Consider the following 16,109-nt stretch of genomic DNA (forward strand, 5'->3'; position numbering starts at 1 on the left):
TGCTTTGAGATGACTTTGTTGTAAATTGGCACAATACAAATAATGCTGAGTTGAATTGCACTGAATCAGCGCTAATTATATGCATATGAAAGAAACATTTATTGAATATTCTACCACCACTTTACTGAGTATTTTATATAATGACAAAGAAATCTTTGCTACCACGGGAGTTTTTTTTAAACTTTTTTTCTTACTTAGAAGCTGGACATTTATCATAGATTTATCATCAGTAGCTTTTGCATAAAATAATTTCTCTTTAATAAAAACTGTTGATAAAATATTTTTATAGTTCTATCAGCTTGGTGTATGACCTGGATTAACTGTGTGTGCTGGTGATCTCTAATTACTGTCTGTATGTCTCAGACTGAAGCTGTGCTAAGTCATTATAGTGACATTTCCACAATGCAAACGTCCCCAAAAACATTTGTAAACAACTCTTCTTTGCTGCTGAACACAACCCACAAGCACAAGACAGCTCTGCCTGAGGTCAGTTGTGCTGCTGCTACACAAACAGAAACAGGGATGACAAAATATGTGTTGAATTCTCTCAGAGGAACAGAAGGCACCTTTGGTTACCGCTCAGCAGGCTATTGGCAGCCATTTGTCCAGACTGCAAATATCTCACTAAACACAAACAACAGCAGACAGGAATGTCTCTATAAACGTTATCCTCCCACATCTCTTGCAGAAAATGTTGCAGTGATCCTAACATATAAATTCAAACAGTTAAGGCAAGTGCATAAATGTGGCTCTAAGTTAAAAGCACTTTATTGTGTCACTGAGGGTAAGTACAGTAGAACAAAAGGGGAAGTGATGAAGCACATAGAGCCAAAGGTCTAGGGGGGAAAAAAAAGCTTAGACAACTATTTAAACTGACAGCTAGCTAGCCATTGGGGCAGCAAGTCTACCCAGCTGCTCCAATCAGTTGCCTTGTAGAGCAGTGTTATTGTGTGTTTGCCTATTTGTGTGTGTCACGGAGTATGCTGTCATTATGCAAACGGTATGAGGCCATGTGAGGAGTGACAGTGACTCTCTGCTCCAATGGACAGCAGAGCTACATGAGCAGGGCAATCTGCCTGCACAGTGGTTGTAAATCTGTGTCCACAGCCATGCTAAGGATTTTCAAACTTCCACATCTTTCCTCAACAGTTGCTGTTTTGAACCTAAATTTATACTGATGCTACTTAAATTTTTGCATCAGTATAATCAGTGTACTATTGAGACTTTATTGTTAGATTATCACATTTGTATCTACAGACTCAAAAAGCTGAGGTCTTATACAGCATGCTAAGCACCGGAGAAGCCCATCAAGACTACTTATAGGCTGGACCTGTAGCTTATTTGTATGTGCTGAGAAGCTCGTCAGCTGTAGCAGAAGTCAGTACAAGCTAGGAGGAAGAAACGCAAAAGAAGCAAAGAGGCGAAGCTGTTTGCTGTTCTGCTCTTGTAAAAAAAAAAACAACCACTTCCATGTTCTGTTTATGGCTATAACAGTTCAAAATCAGATTAAGATGTTAAACTACAACAGAAGGAGATGCTGTTTATTTTAAGCCATTTCAGTATCAAATCAAAGATATTAAAGAGGACACGGCTCTGCAGGCTAGTTTTAAATGCAATTACAAACAGCTGGATATTTACCACTAAGCTAACTATAAAAGTCAGATCCTGTTCAAAGCATTTATCCAGGAGACACCACTACCATGTTCATCATTTTTCTGTTTTCTCTCCTTTTTGATCTTGCAGTTCTTGAATTGTGAGAAGATAGAATCATTTTATGAGCTTGATAACTACAGGAGTTGATGTTAATAGAATCTTGTAAGGAAATAATAGAGCATTCTTTTTTTTTTTACCTATAAAACTGTCATTATAAAAGTGATAAATAAGCCAAATGACAACAAAGCAACTAGCAATTAACTCTGTCACAAAATAGGACAATATGGGAAAGATGTCCTATAAATGACTCACATCCCCTCGCCACCTACTTTCAGGATGTCTCTGTAGCTGTGAACTCCAGAGATATTGTCAGGATCATCTGTCTCATCCTCTTCCTCTGTGGCCTCATAACCTTCATCAGGGCAGGCGTCCTTCTCGGCCTCAGCTATGTTGGTCATGAGATCAATGAGCTGCTCCAGAGGAGGACTAAGCTCCCTCTCCTCATTCTCCTTCAGGCCATAGTCGAGAGCTTTGTAGATCATGATGCCCAGAGACTCAATCACCTGCAAGTGCAAAGATCACAACAATATTTTACTTATTTATGCTTCATCCGTCTCTGGTTGCTGTACACATTGTATATGAAATCCATCTAAGGAAGGGATGTCTTTATTATACCAACATTTATCATAAGTAAATGTTTGGTTAATGATCACATATTATACTGCTTATCAAACATGAACATGTTGTTTGGCTTTGTACCTGGTTTTGCTGTTAATCTGCGACATGATAAAAACAAGTATATGGATTTGTGTTATTTTTACGCAACATGATCCTCTTTTGCCAGGACTCAGCTTAAATTCTGCTCACTACATGACTCAGAAAGCTCTTCACTCTATACAGTTAGAGAGAGACACTCAATGGCCTTTTACTAAATTTGACACACTGGCTGTGGGAGAAAATGATTTATTGATGAACTTGTGAGTAAACTGATGCATGAAGGGAAAAAACCTGCACTGAGACATCTGTGCCTTTGTGTAAATCAGTTTTAAACTGTTTTTACTCCATAACATACAGATAGAAATTACTCCAAATTCCAAGCAGGAGTAACAGAGTACTTTACCCAGAGTAAAAAAAAAAAAAGAAAGTGGATCCAGGTTAGTTAATAGCTTATTTCTCACAAGTCCCAAAGGCAGCAAAGTTTCTGCATTGCCCACTTTGTATGTCAAAATTTAACAAAGATGCTCCTATGTTGAAAAGACTCATTAATGTTCTCAGTGATGTGTATCAGGCCATACAACTGCTCACTTAGTGACATCTTACTCATTAGCAGAAAGTGATTACAGAGTTAACTTGGCCATGTCCAGCAGCAGTTACTGCTGCCAGACATCTTAACCTTTTGAGCCCTGTGCATATTTTATGCCTCTGCTCAAAACATCTGGTTGCCCATAATGAAATGAGTGTATCTTTGCAACCACAATGTGTATTTTACTTTTGGAGTCATGGTAAAGGGAACATTTGTGAAATTTGTTAAAATGTCTAAATATTAGTATTTGTTTTACTGCTGAAGACTAAATAAAGATGGCACACAGCACAAATGAAAAGGTTTCAGTCTTGCTAACACAAATCAAATCATAGTACAATGTGTCTATATTATCAACTCTGATAAAGGGAAGCAGAACAAAATTAGGAAAGTTTTAGTTGGAGTAGCTAAAGTCTCCAAAATGGACATTTTGGCCCAGTTTGGCACCATCTGGCTGACGTCCACTGGGGATCCTCAAGTTTTAACAAGTTAAAGAGGAAACAAGCTGCAAATGAATTATTTTATTCAATTATTTGCATCCTAATTCAACATTCACATTCAAATGTGCATTCTCAATGCACAGAACAAATTAATATAGGTTTTAGGAAATGTTACATTTGTATTTTCTTTGTTATTTAAATGAGGAGGGATAAGAAATAAGACCTTGACACCCTCGAGTCTTAGAAGAACTCTTAGAAGAGTCTTTTATAAAGAACCAAAAAATGATTTCATGTGTGGGAAAATGGGTAAATAGAAAACATGAAATACACTGAAACAGGACTGTTGTTTGTCTTTCCAGACGTAATGCATGTAGGTCAAGAAATGGTGTACTTGTTTACTGCAGTCTGCTGTGGAATTGGAGAGTCATGGTGGATAAAGTCATCATTGCCAAAAGAACAAAAGACAAGAGTGGGAAATCACATAGAGGATTATTCTGCAGCTCTAAGCTCTGAGAAAAGACAGAGGGGGAGATACAGCATATAAAACACTGAGAGAAACCACATGGACAGATAGATGGAGCAAGAATGAATGACAGAATGGGGGAGGGAAAGGGGGAGAAAACACAGAGCAGAGGTATAAACACAGAGGAGACAGGTGAAAAGAAATGTGTGAATTGATGAGGGTAAATGCATGGACCGTCAGGTCAGAGAAGAGAGAAAGATGAGGGGCTGATTTATGGACACTCTTACATTGAGGAGGAGTCATATAAGGAGGTCTGCCTTCCTCACCCCCCTTTCACTGCATCTGAGTTACCTCAGGGGGGATGGATGAATGTGGCCTCTTTGTCTGAGCTCCACCCAGATCCACATCAACTGACACATGATAGGTTGCAAGCACAGAAAAATGCAGAGACATACTCATTCAGGCTCCTACTATAACCTAAGGTTACTGCATGGAAACCATTCCCTGTAGACAGTCACAGCATGCTGCAGAGGATATGACAGATACGCATCATGCTGCCCTGCCCAGTGTAGACAACGGTGTTATCAGTTAAGCCATGGCATTTTCTTAGCTGTCTTTAAATAATGTCTTTAAGAGTTCAATCAAGTGTTAAAATGCGATCAGCCAAATGAGACAAGGCAAACTCTGAAATGTTTTCTTACTTTTTGTAGCCTTAGTGTTTGGTTTAAGACATGTGGTTGGAGCAAATGTGTAAAGAGATGCATCTGTCCTCATGTCCAAAAATGTGGCTGATAATTGAGATAAACATTTGCTATACTAATGATTCATGAATATTTAAACCTGCATGTACTAAGCATGTATATTTGTCTGTAACTGGGTATTTTGTAATAGCTAACCTAACACTGCTTAATAAGATGCAGGATAAGGTAACCCTATCCATATGCTTATAACTCTTAATCATAACCATTTGTAAGTGACAGTAAAGTAGATCAATTCCAAACAGTGAGTGGTAACTGATCAGATTTTAAAGGACTGTGTTGTGTTGGACAGGTTTGCCTGTCGTCTTAGAATCAGAACTCTAATATCATTTACTACCCTTCCTCCACTTTATTCATGACCAGTTCAACTGTACTGACATATGTACATGTGGGCAGATAAGGCCTATAATTCTGTTATGAACCATTACCTCACAAGAAGAAGGCTCAAACTTTGGCTCAAATCATTCGTGTGGTATTAGCATGTTGTCCCTGCATATGTGGGTTAGGTTGATCGTTGTTTCTAAATTCCTAGCACTGAGTGGGAGTGGTTCATCTCTTTGTCTTGGCCCTGTGATGGACTGGGGACCTGTCCAAGGTGTACCCTGCCTATTACCTAGTACCAGCTGGGATAGACTCTATTGCATACCTGCACTGGAATAAGCAGGTATACACAATGGATGGAATATAAAATGGCATCTATGATAGTGGTGGTGGTATAAAAATATAAATTACAGGTTACTTCTATCCTTGATTTTTTCTAACCCTAACTGAATCATTTAGATTTTTAAGCTTAATCAAGCGATGTTTTGACCTAAAACCAACTTGAAAATGACAAAGTTTAATTATAACGTGTTGTGTTTACACGTGTCAACGGCAACCTGTAAAATGGTGTACATGAAGGTAACTTTTGCTATAACTGCTACAATAATTTATCCAAAGTACAGAGTTTGTGTGAAGCTAGCGAAAAAATGGCTTTCATTTTCACAAAGGCTCATGGTTAAAAGTGGATGTTAATGCATCCTGATACAGAAGTTTTCATTCAGTGTCAAGTGATTTTAAGTAAATTGCTACAGAAACAGTCTCAAGTAAAGCTGTTCTATCAGCTGTCCTTTCATAGTAGCCTGTTTCCCCCCATGAAACTGACTGGGCTTTTTTGATTGATTTATTTAACAACATAGCATTAATAATTTAGTAAAAAAAAAAAACTGCCAAGGTTTCTACTGGAAGGAAGGAAGGAAATTTTATTTATACTGAGTGAGCTTCCCTTTCCTCTGGAAATTAAATGTTGTATGCTTTAATTTTCACGTTTTTTCTATTAGTTAAGAGCACAAATGCATGAAAAAGATTTCTTATTTAGCTGCCACTCAAGTTAACAAGAGACTAACTAAGCTATTTTAATTAAGCTACATTGGCTACAAATTCCTGCAAACAGCAATCTATAAGAGTATTCCTTGTGACTGTGGGGCCAAAGCAAATATGTCTCCTTCTGCTGGTTCCCAGGCTTTCAAGCAACCAAGCAGAATGATAGGATAGAAAGAAAAAAGGGTGATGAGAATAAAAACAACTAGGAAAAGGAAGAAAGAGTTGGATGAGGATATCAAGTAAAGTAGATTTCGCTGGACTGCAGATTAACAGCAGCAGTCATCCTAAGCAAAGAGCATTGTGATGCAGGAAATTTGTGTCACAGTGGCGTTCCCAAAGCTAGTTAATTACTGTTGTCCCCAAACACATCACAACCTCAGCTGAACTCTTCTTTAGACTAAAGTTTGCTTCAGCTTAGAGGCTGTGTGAGGAGCTTTCACTGTCTTCTTATAAAACTGATCCTAAAAACCTGATCACATTCTTCTACTGAGGTAAAATCATTGAATCAATCAAGTCACTTAATCAAAGATCAAATGGATCAGATAGATAGATAGATAGATAGATAGATAGATAGATAGATAGATAGATAGATAGATAGATAGATAGATAGATAGATAGATAGATAGATAGATAGATAGATAGATAGATAGATAGATAGATAGATAGATAGATAGATAGATTGAGCTGACTGATTGATGGGCTATTTTATAATTTCACCTCACTGTACCAGTGCCCTCTGCTGTAAACCTGATATCTGCCACATGCTACTTTTCCTTTTTGTTTACAAAGCCTAAAAGCCCAAACAAAATAGTTTTACATGTGTTCCATTGCTCATTATTAAAAAATAACCCTAACCCTCTTGACAACTATACATAGCTTTGCAGAAAAAATATTATCATGATGATAACATGCTAAAGCCAAGTCATTTCCTCTCATACACAAACAAATGCTCTCTGCGATTCTTCCGCCTGACTATACTGCCATGACTCACTGTCATATGACTGGTCACAGTTGCTTTTGTTTTCCTGGCAGATTGGGTACCCTCATAACACCTGAGCCAAAGAACATACACTCCTCCACTTTCTTAGCCTTTAAGTTTCTTTTGTCAGGCATACCTTCATGCACACCCGGTAGGAAACATTGACTTTTACATTAACCATTATAACAATTTAGAAAAAAAAGCAACTGTGTAACTTTTCTGTTTACATTACACACTCTAATCCTTTTTCAGACTTTAGGGGAGCATTAGGGGAGCATGACATGCATACTTAAACTCTGACAGAGGGGCATGTGATGAAACATAATCCACACGTTTGAGGTTACACTATATCACAGGACTATAGTCAACAGAGTCATTAACAAACTGCTTAAAACCAGCAACACTGCCTAATCTAACTGATAGCATACAAAACTCAAACCATTTTCACTGAATATAACATTGCGTGCAGTCTTACACCACAGCCTGCTGAACCCGGCTCGTTGGCTATGAAGAAAAAAAATAATCTGACATTCACAGCTGCATCATTTGCAAGAGTTCATGCTGTTATAAGCCATGTGCAGATAATGTGTGTCAGCTATGACTACACATGCGCTCCCGTTCATCCAACTTTGGGTTAATTCCACGCTGTATGCCAGCGCATGCCTTTAAAGCTGTCAAGCATCAAGCAACTCCACCAACTTGCAGTAGTTTTGTTTAGCCGTTCTGCCACAAACTGCATTGTCAGAACTGATTTCTGGTGCAAAGCTGCTTAGCAGGGATTTGTCTGTGCAGTTTCACATTCACTGCTGCTCCAGTGGAGTGTATGTACATGTGCTGAAGTTATTCATTGACTTTCCATCTGTTTCAAGCTCCATTACACAGCAATCTATGTCCAGATCTCTCAGAAAATTACTGCACAATATCTCCACTGAACCAGAATGCAATTTTCGGTCAAAGTGCAACATCAGAGACATAAAATACCTTCTGACTAGATTCATTTAACAGCTTTGAATCCATCATATATTCTGTCAATGTCTGCTAACTGGAGTGAGAAGAAAAGGATCACTATTGGAGTACAATTATTCAGGCCACTCCATCTTTTTGTGATTTGCAACGAGACTACCTCATGAATTTTGTGATAATACCTCTGGTTAAACATTTGTAATTGAACCAATCTGAATTCTAATCTCATAAAATATTCCCAAAAAGCAAAAGCAAAGAAACTAACTGCTCCACACCAACTGCTCCACACCAAGTGCTCCACACGGTAAGAAGTCTTTTTAGAAGCTATTATCACAGTTGTTAACAGCAGCTGATTATAATACAGTGCAGACTGTGGAGGAAGGGCAATTTCACTAAGTCCTTTAATTAACACTGAAACTTCTCCCGGAGTGTTCATCAAACTGGAAATCTTGCTGGGCGGCATTTCAAACCAATCAATAAGAGAAGAGGAAATGACCAGGTCAAACAAGCAGCCCTATATTCTCGTCCCTTAGGAGCTATGTGCAGATATTTTTGGCAAACTGTAGATCCATATGCACACATTTTGATTAACTATCAATGTCAACAATGCAAGCAAACCTAACAGTAAAGATGACGCAGTTTAAGTATACAAGGCCGGTTTGTTGCTGTACCGACACGTCTACTGTTAGCTGAAACAAAACTACTGGTTATTCCAGTCTTGGTTTTAAAGTAGGTTCTATATGAGATTTCCAGGTATTGTAGATAAAATATTAGTTAACATTGCATGCTGTGTTAAAATAACAGGTGTACACTTACTGTACACATCTGTCCTTGTGCCAATGAGGTACGTTTTATTAGTCCAGGTTAAATACTGATGAGGGAACCTTTTAACTTAATCAGTGTGTTAGTGTTTTTATCTTGTTGTAAATAATGTGATTTCGAACTTTTTATGGTGATTTCTGAGGTTTTGTTAACAACTCCATATGGAGTGTGTGTTTGTGAATGTGTTTCTGTTCCCATGGTAATGACATGGCTTATTTTACTGCATTAAAACATTTGATGTGTCCAGCTGAGCCAAACATACCTCCACAGGTGGGCTGCTGCATGATTAAGTTTGGGAACCCCTGTTAAAGTTGGACAGTCTCTTATCCGTCTAAGATGAGTTGACTTATCCATTTTCACATCAGGAGTATTTACTGTTGACTACTTCTTGTTTTTACGTTTGTAGCACATAATGGTGTTGGTGTAATATATGTTAAATGTGAAAGTGACTCAATTTGCATTCTGGCTGTTGGCATTTCATTTTATTTCATCCTCTCCTACGCCACTCGCCTTCCTTGCTCCTCCACTTGACTCTCCTGCTCCCTCTACCTCATTTGTGTCATGCTGTTCTGCACCGAACCCTTGGGCTACTCCTCTCTGTTAAACATTACTTAATCAAATAAATCACATACAAAATTCATTAATTTCGCATAAGTTCAAGTCTGTGAACGGACCATTAAAACTCTATTATTAAATTATTTGACAGTGTTCAAGAATCCTGCATGAACCTTGTGGCATTGATGCTGTTGCCTGACCAGAGCTCTTCCCTTTTTCAAAAAATACTTCAACATGCAGATCTAAAATAACAACCAGTGGTTAATACATTACGGTGCGTAGATGATAGCCTACATTGTTTGAGCCAACCAGTGTCAACTTCATTAGCCTATGGTAGCATTAGGACCAATTACTTAACATTATATAGCATCATATTTGCTGTTTATCATCAATATCTTTATTGGAATATCGATTCAACTTGACTGAGTGTGTGATTCCCAGCCTGACTTTGTGTCTCAGTCTGGCCCTGATGTCAACTAGTAACTCTTGTGATCTGCATAAGATTAAAAAAAGCATACCTTCATATCATCATCCATTATTAACTGTGTCATCATTGTGGTTAAAATATCACTGAACAGAAACGCTTACAAAAATGTCAAATTATTACTTCAAAGCATTGAAGACCAGTTTAAATAAATGATGAACATTATATTACATTACAAAAAAATGGCATCTTCTGTCCTTGTGCTTCTGCATGCAGCAAATTCTGCATTAATACCTTATACAAGAGACTTAGAGTCTATTTGTTTTGTGTTTGTTGTGTACTGAAAAAAGAAACGTTGCACTTGTTCAATTCGTTGAAGGTATCTGCAGTTTAAGCTGCAGGGAGCAGAGAAGCTAGCTGCATTAGAGGTAGCAAAATTCACATTTACAACTCCAGCATTATCTGGAACAAGCTGGATTTAAAATAATCTGCAGGGTCCCCACTTCATTCTGAATGCAAACTCTGTTGTTGAGGCTGGCTTTCCTTACTGCAATGAGCTAATGCAACTAAACCTCGCTGGTATTTATGAAGAAACTTATGGCATTAGCGGTTAAGCCATCATTATATCTCCCAACAACCACAGACTTCCTTTCAAAAATACCTTAATTGAGCCTTTGGTTTCTTTTCAGAAATGTGTACATGCTGAAATCTTTGCGGTAATCAGTAAAAGCTTTGCAAACTATATTTCAAAACTAATTAAACTCATAAGTAATCCCTTTGTGTGTTCAAATATTCACATTAAACATTTTGATATTTGCCTCTTTCTTATCCAGCAACATGCACTTATTCCCTCTCCCGACTGAGTGTTTGATCATGTATTATTCAAAATTTAAAATCTGTACGTCGGTGAAATAAAATCAGCACAACAGGAAAATAATGGGGTTACTCACCTCAGCTGTTGTGCAAGGGCTGAATTTACCTGCAAAGGAAACAAAAAAGTGGCAAATAAGACCAAACAAGAAACTTTAATATTCAGATACATGACCAGATAAGCAACATCATCCACTAATAGTGCATACATTTTATTATTATGTGCAACCACAGCTTTCAGAATGGGCCAAAACTGCTGCCATGCTAACTCTCTACTTGACTTATTACACACTGTAACTCTAATGTGAGCGAACATAATTATTTATAAATGATTCAGAAATAATTAGTTTAATTCTGCACAAAGGATTGGTAATTTCCTGAAACAGCTGGGTAAACACATTAAAATGGTAAGAAATACTGTGTTAATTGGGAACTTTTTCTAGCTGGGGATTAATACACATTTTAATTCAGTGCCAATGTAATCAACCCCATACTTTAAATGGTTAGACTGTTATTGTAAACTAAAGGAAAAGTCACATTTTTGTATAACAAGAATTTTTAATGAGTCATAACGATTTCTGTTGCACCAACTTTTTTAATCTTAAAGTTTTTTTTGTGGTTTAACATCCTCTAACAATTCATATTTTCATCAAACACCTTTCAGCAAAAGACCTGTGATGTCGTTTTCACTGTACAAACCAGCCCATTTTTAATAAAAGCTCTGTTTCTAATCTTTTCATTACTTTGAGTTACATGTGACCAGTGATGATGAAACTCTTTCCAAGAAGCCGCGTTGCATGAATGTACTCCCTTCAAAAGGTAGACCCACTTAAATGTTTCTCCAGGCTACATCAGTTCAGCTTTTGCTTCATGACCAAACAAGCAGCGAACAGATGACCCCCTTTAACAAATGCAGTTTTGTATTGTAACGCACAGGAATGCAACTTCACATCAGCTTTGACATCATTATGACCTCAACTAAAATCAGCAGATATGAGTGCCGTGTTGCTGTAAGGTGAAGACGTGTAAATTCCATGTTTCTGTGCACCGCCGGGGAGCAGAAGAAGGAGCAGCTGCTGAACAGATCAAAAAACAGTCTTTGGCTAAAACTAGCTAATTTTAATAAATTGATATAAGTATAAAATGCTAAAGTTAAAATGGTTTAAACACGGTATTAATTAGAGTAGCTACATATGATGGAGAAAATGATTAAATAATTTTTATAGAACCCAATTTACAATAAAATCAAATGAACTAATTTGGTCCAAAAGAAGTTTCAAAGACAAATTAGCTTGAACTCATTTAAATAATAGAATATTCATGTCTGAAAAGCAGCTAATCATTGCATAATTCTTCAGGCTTCAATTAGCATGTTACAGTACAATAACAAAAACAAGTGAACTGGTATGGCTTGTCTGGAAAGGAGAAAGCATCTCTCTACAAAGTTCATGGCTGTACAATTTCCAAAGCTGCATCTGAACTAACCATAAAGTGGACATTTTCTGATGCCAAGTGTGGTGAAAACCAAACATACCTCATCAGCTTAAACACCCCAAAACAACTGTCAGGCTTAATTTGGGCTTGTTTTGTAGCCACCTCAACACCTTGCCAACCAATGAACTTTTCTTCATACCAAAGTATTATAGGGTTCAAATGTGAGGTCATCTGTTCAAGAATTAAAGCTCGGTCCAGAGTGGGGCTTTACAGCAGCAAATCTACAACAGAATGTCTGACAAAAGAAAAAGACCTCGGCATGATAAAAATGCTCTGGTGGGACCTTTAGAGAGCTCGACATAAAGAAATGCTGAGAACCTCAAGCAACACTGTGAAGAAGAGTGAAACAAAGACCTATAATGTCATGCAGAAAACAATATTACGTTTATGAGCTTTTAAATAATTGGATGTACCTACTTTTTCACCATCTTCTGTGTGTTGAGTTAGTTTCATGCCACAGTGTCATATGTGTTCAATTCAGGTTATATTTACTTAATTTTACAACCTGGTAAGGAGCAGATAATTTTTTATTATTATATCCTGATATGTAAAACTTTAGAATTGAAAGAGACAGTGCTTTCCTTTTCACGTGACTGTAGCGTCATCAGAGGAAACACTAAGACACAGACATGCTCATCTGTAAAGATGTGCTGAATACCAGGCAGGACAACACAAACAAAAACATTGCATGGCACTTTGCAAATCCAAATTCCCCCTAAATTAACAACTAAATCAATAAAAAGAATAATAATGTTAGTTCAGAACTACAATGGTTCAACTTAGTTTTTTTTTGTTTTGTTTTGTTTTTTGTATGATGCAGTATAGGGTTATAAAAGATCAGACTCCCCTCTCCAATGGTTGCTTCCATGCTGCTAAAAATAGCCCATTCATTCTAACCATATAGACTCTGGCAGGATCACAACCAACATATTCATCACAGCTGTTCCTTTCAGATTTCCTCATGCAAGTTGATTAGACTAAGTGTGTGGTGCATCTATTGAATCAAAGGTGATAACATTGACTCAGAAATGTTAAGACAGGTAATAGCACATCCTGTAGGTCATTAGGCTATCAGACAGAGCATTACTAAGATTGTTAGATGGGCTTTTACTCAGTCTAGTCTGCACTGTGTGAGGAAATGTAATTATATCGGATGATGAGCATGCCAAGTCTTTGAGTGACAAGCCAAAGTGAGGTGTTTGTGTGGTTTAAGTGTATTGTTTCTACACCTATCAATAAAGGCAAGCCCACATGTCATGCAATGCCATCTGCTTTGTTTTGATTTGGATCTTGGTTTATATCTTATTTTAAAAAAGAAAAGAAGGCAAAAAAGCTACAAAAAAGGCACAATAATGCCAGCACCAGAGACACATTGGGATATTTAGACTATAGCAATAACTTATTATTCAATAAGTGGGATCCAATGTCAGTAGTTACAACAGCATAATTAGGCCCACAAGATGAGCTACAATGAACATGCAGAGTGAAGGCATTATTCAGTCGCCCTCCATCTGACCACTGCTCACATTTGGCTTGATATCACATGCTTAAATCAGATCAGAAAGAATGAACACCTTGATTTGATCTAAGACGGCAAAAACAGACTGAGAGGCTCTAAATAAAAGATGAAATCACATGATGTGCTCACACACGTGGCGAGTTGAGGAAATAGGTTAGTGGAAATCCGTGAAAACACACGGGTGAGAGCAGCAGGGGTCTGAGATGGCATTCCTTTGTGTATCAGGGATTAGATCATGTGTGATGGGACCTGGACTGTTGGCTGTTATCCTCCTGCAGATTTAGCCTGAAATGTTGATTAAGCACCTGAGCAGGAAAAAATGTAGAATCTCAAGCAGAAATAGGCTTTGTGTGAGCCAATTTTCACATCAACACAGGCCTAACTGGACCATGGAAGCCCTATAATATTTAAACTGCGTTTTTAAAACAAATTATATTGTGATTATGTGGACTTTCTTGTCTTCATGAGATTTATTTTTAGTCGTTTAAGGATAGCACCTGAGCCTTGTGTGTTTTGATATTCAAGTGGCCTAACATCCGAATAGCTCTCATCAGTCTTAGTCTTATGTAACATTTTACCTTCACAACCCTGATGATCCACCTTCACAGACCCGTCTTTTTGTATCCTAACATCCCCCGGACCGGCTATTCTCTGCGGAGCAGCCTCTGATAAAGCTCCGGTGGTGGAGGCGGCAGCAGCGGTGCTCCTTCTGCTCCGTTGTCCCTTCGCCAGCGACCGGCAGCACTGGTAACACACCGCCCATGCTTGCTCCTCATTAATCGGCTGGTTATAAAGATTCAGTATCTCCTCCAGAGACAGGTCCTCCGCTCCGGCTTCTTCTGGTGAATTCATGGCGGTGTGATGCTGCTGCACATCCCGACGAGTCGCTGCAGCAGCATCCGTCAGTCCTCCGTGGTCCCAGCCGCATCGCTGCTCGGCCATCCTTTCATTATCTCAGCACAAGAGGCCCGATGATGAGAACAGGTCCAGGCCGATATGAGAGGAGAAATCCGGGGACATTGATGCCCGGCTCTCGGCTCCTCTAGAAGCAGCACTGACAAGTGAAGCAGCACACGGTGTTTGTTTCTCCGCCCGACGCTCAGGTTTTGGTACCAGGCGTCATAAGACGATGTGTGTTTTAGCCTTTGTGATCCAAGCCTGCACTGTGTGTGTGTGTGTGTGTGGGTGTGTGCGTTCACATCCCAGACCAATAAGCTCACTTCATCACATGATCACTCTCTCTTTCCCCCCCTCCCTGTTTTTCTTTCTGTCCACGTTTATTTCTTGAGAACCTGTAGGAACCTTCCTAATCCCAAACCACAGACACATCATGTCAGTAGGTTTTAAAGACTGATCAAAATCAGGTGTTGGACTACTTCTTTTTATTTTATTTTTTCAAATTCATTGTGTTTGACATAGACACACACTGGCCACTTTATTAGGTCCATCTTTTTCCTCCAGAACTGTCTTAATTCTTGGTGTGATAGATTGAACAAGGTGTTGGAAACATTCCTCAGAGGTTTTGCTCCATATTGACATGACAGCATCACACAGTTGCTGCAGGTTTGTCGGCTGCATCCATGATGAGAATCTCCTGTTCCACCACATCCCAAAGCTGCTCTACTGGACTGAGATCTGGTGACTGTGGAGGCCGTTGGAGTCCAGTGAACTCATTGTCATGTTCTAGAAAGCAGGTGGAGATGATCTGAGCTTTGTGACCTGGTGCATTATCCTGCTGGAAGAAGCCATCAGAAGATGCTACACTGTGGTCATAAAGGGATGGACATGATCAGCAGCAATACTCAGGTAGGCTGTGGTGGTTAAACCAGACCACGTTGGTACTCAGGGGCCCAGTGGGCCAAGAAAATCTCCCCCACACCTAGCATCTAGCATCTGAATGTGGAGCTGAAATAGAGACTCATCAGACCAGGAAACATTTCTCCATTTTCTTTTGTCCAGTTTTGCTGAGTCTGTGTGAATTTTATTTTATTTGCACAGTATAAAAACAATTAATATCAAAACATCAACAAAGAAAACAGATTGTGGTCACTCATCAATGTTTTACCTGATCTAAACATGAAAGTTTAACAGGAAGAAGGTAGACATGTAGAAAGTAGAGGAACTCAGCAGACTGCCTACAGGATTTTCCCCCTAATCAGTCCAGCCTTCAGACATAGGTAGAAATTATAACTGCTACAAAAACACATTTACTTTCACTCATTCTGATTTTCTGTTAATATATTTATTCTCTTATGCACTAATTAATCACCTTGAGTATAATATTGAATTCAGGATTGTTGTGAAAATTCAGCAAAATACAGAGATCTGAAGCATCAAATGCTAGTTGCCTTTTATGGGTTTTAGCCTTGGCCAGGAGGTCAATTCATCATGCAAAGAACATGTTGTTCCAAAAAACATTATTTTAACACATGGATGAGGAGAATAGCATCATTTGACCCACTTAAAGGACGTAATGTGAGATCAGCTCTCATAAAGGAGTCATGGTT

General features: G+C 38.5%; 1 protein-coding gene across 5 annotated transcripts in view; it reads right to left on the reverse strand.

Moving 5' to 3' along the window:
- Window positions 1-14,780, reverse strand: part of LOC121641931 (protein spire homolog 1-like) — a 38,066-nt gene extending 23,286 nt beyond the window's left edge. For all 5 annotated transcript variants that reach the window (XM_041988329.1, XM_041988327.1, XM_041988328.1 and 2 more), the window contains exons 1-3: window positions 14,181-14,780; window positions 10,670-10,698; window positions 1,983-2,216 (exon numbers count right to left, since the gene is read on the reverse strand). In XM_041988329.1, coding sequence (XP_041844263.1) covers window positions 1,983-2,216; window positions 10,670-10,698; window positions 14,181-14,544 — 627 coding nt within the window. In that variant the 5' untranslated portion in view covers window positions 14,545-14,780. The remainder of the gene's footprint in view (window positions 1-1,982; window positions 2,217-10,669; window positions 10,699-14,180) is intronic.
- Between the last annotated feature and the right edge of the window lie 1,329 nt (window positions 14,781-16,109).

Source organism: Melanotaenia boesemani, chromosome 6 (assembly GCF_017639745.1).
Source record: "Melanotaenia boesemani isolate fMelBoe1 chromosome 6, fMelBoe1.pri, whole genome shotgun sequence".
NCBI lineage: Eukaryota > Metazoa > Chordata > Actinopteri > Atheriniformes > Melanotaeniidae > Melanotaenia > Melanotaenia boesemani.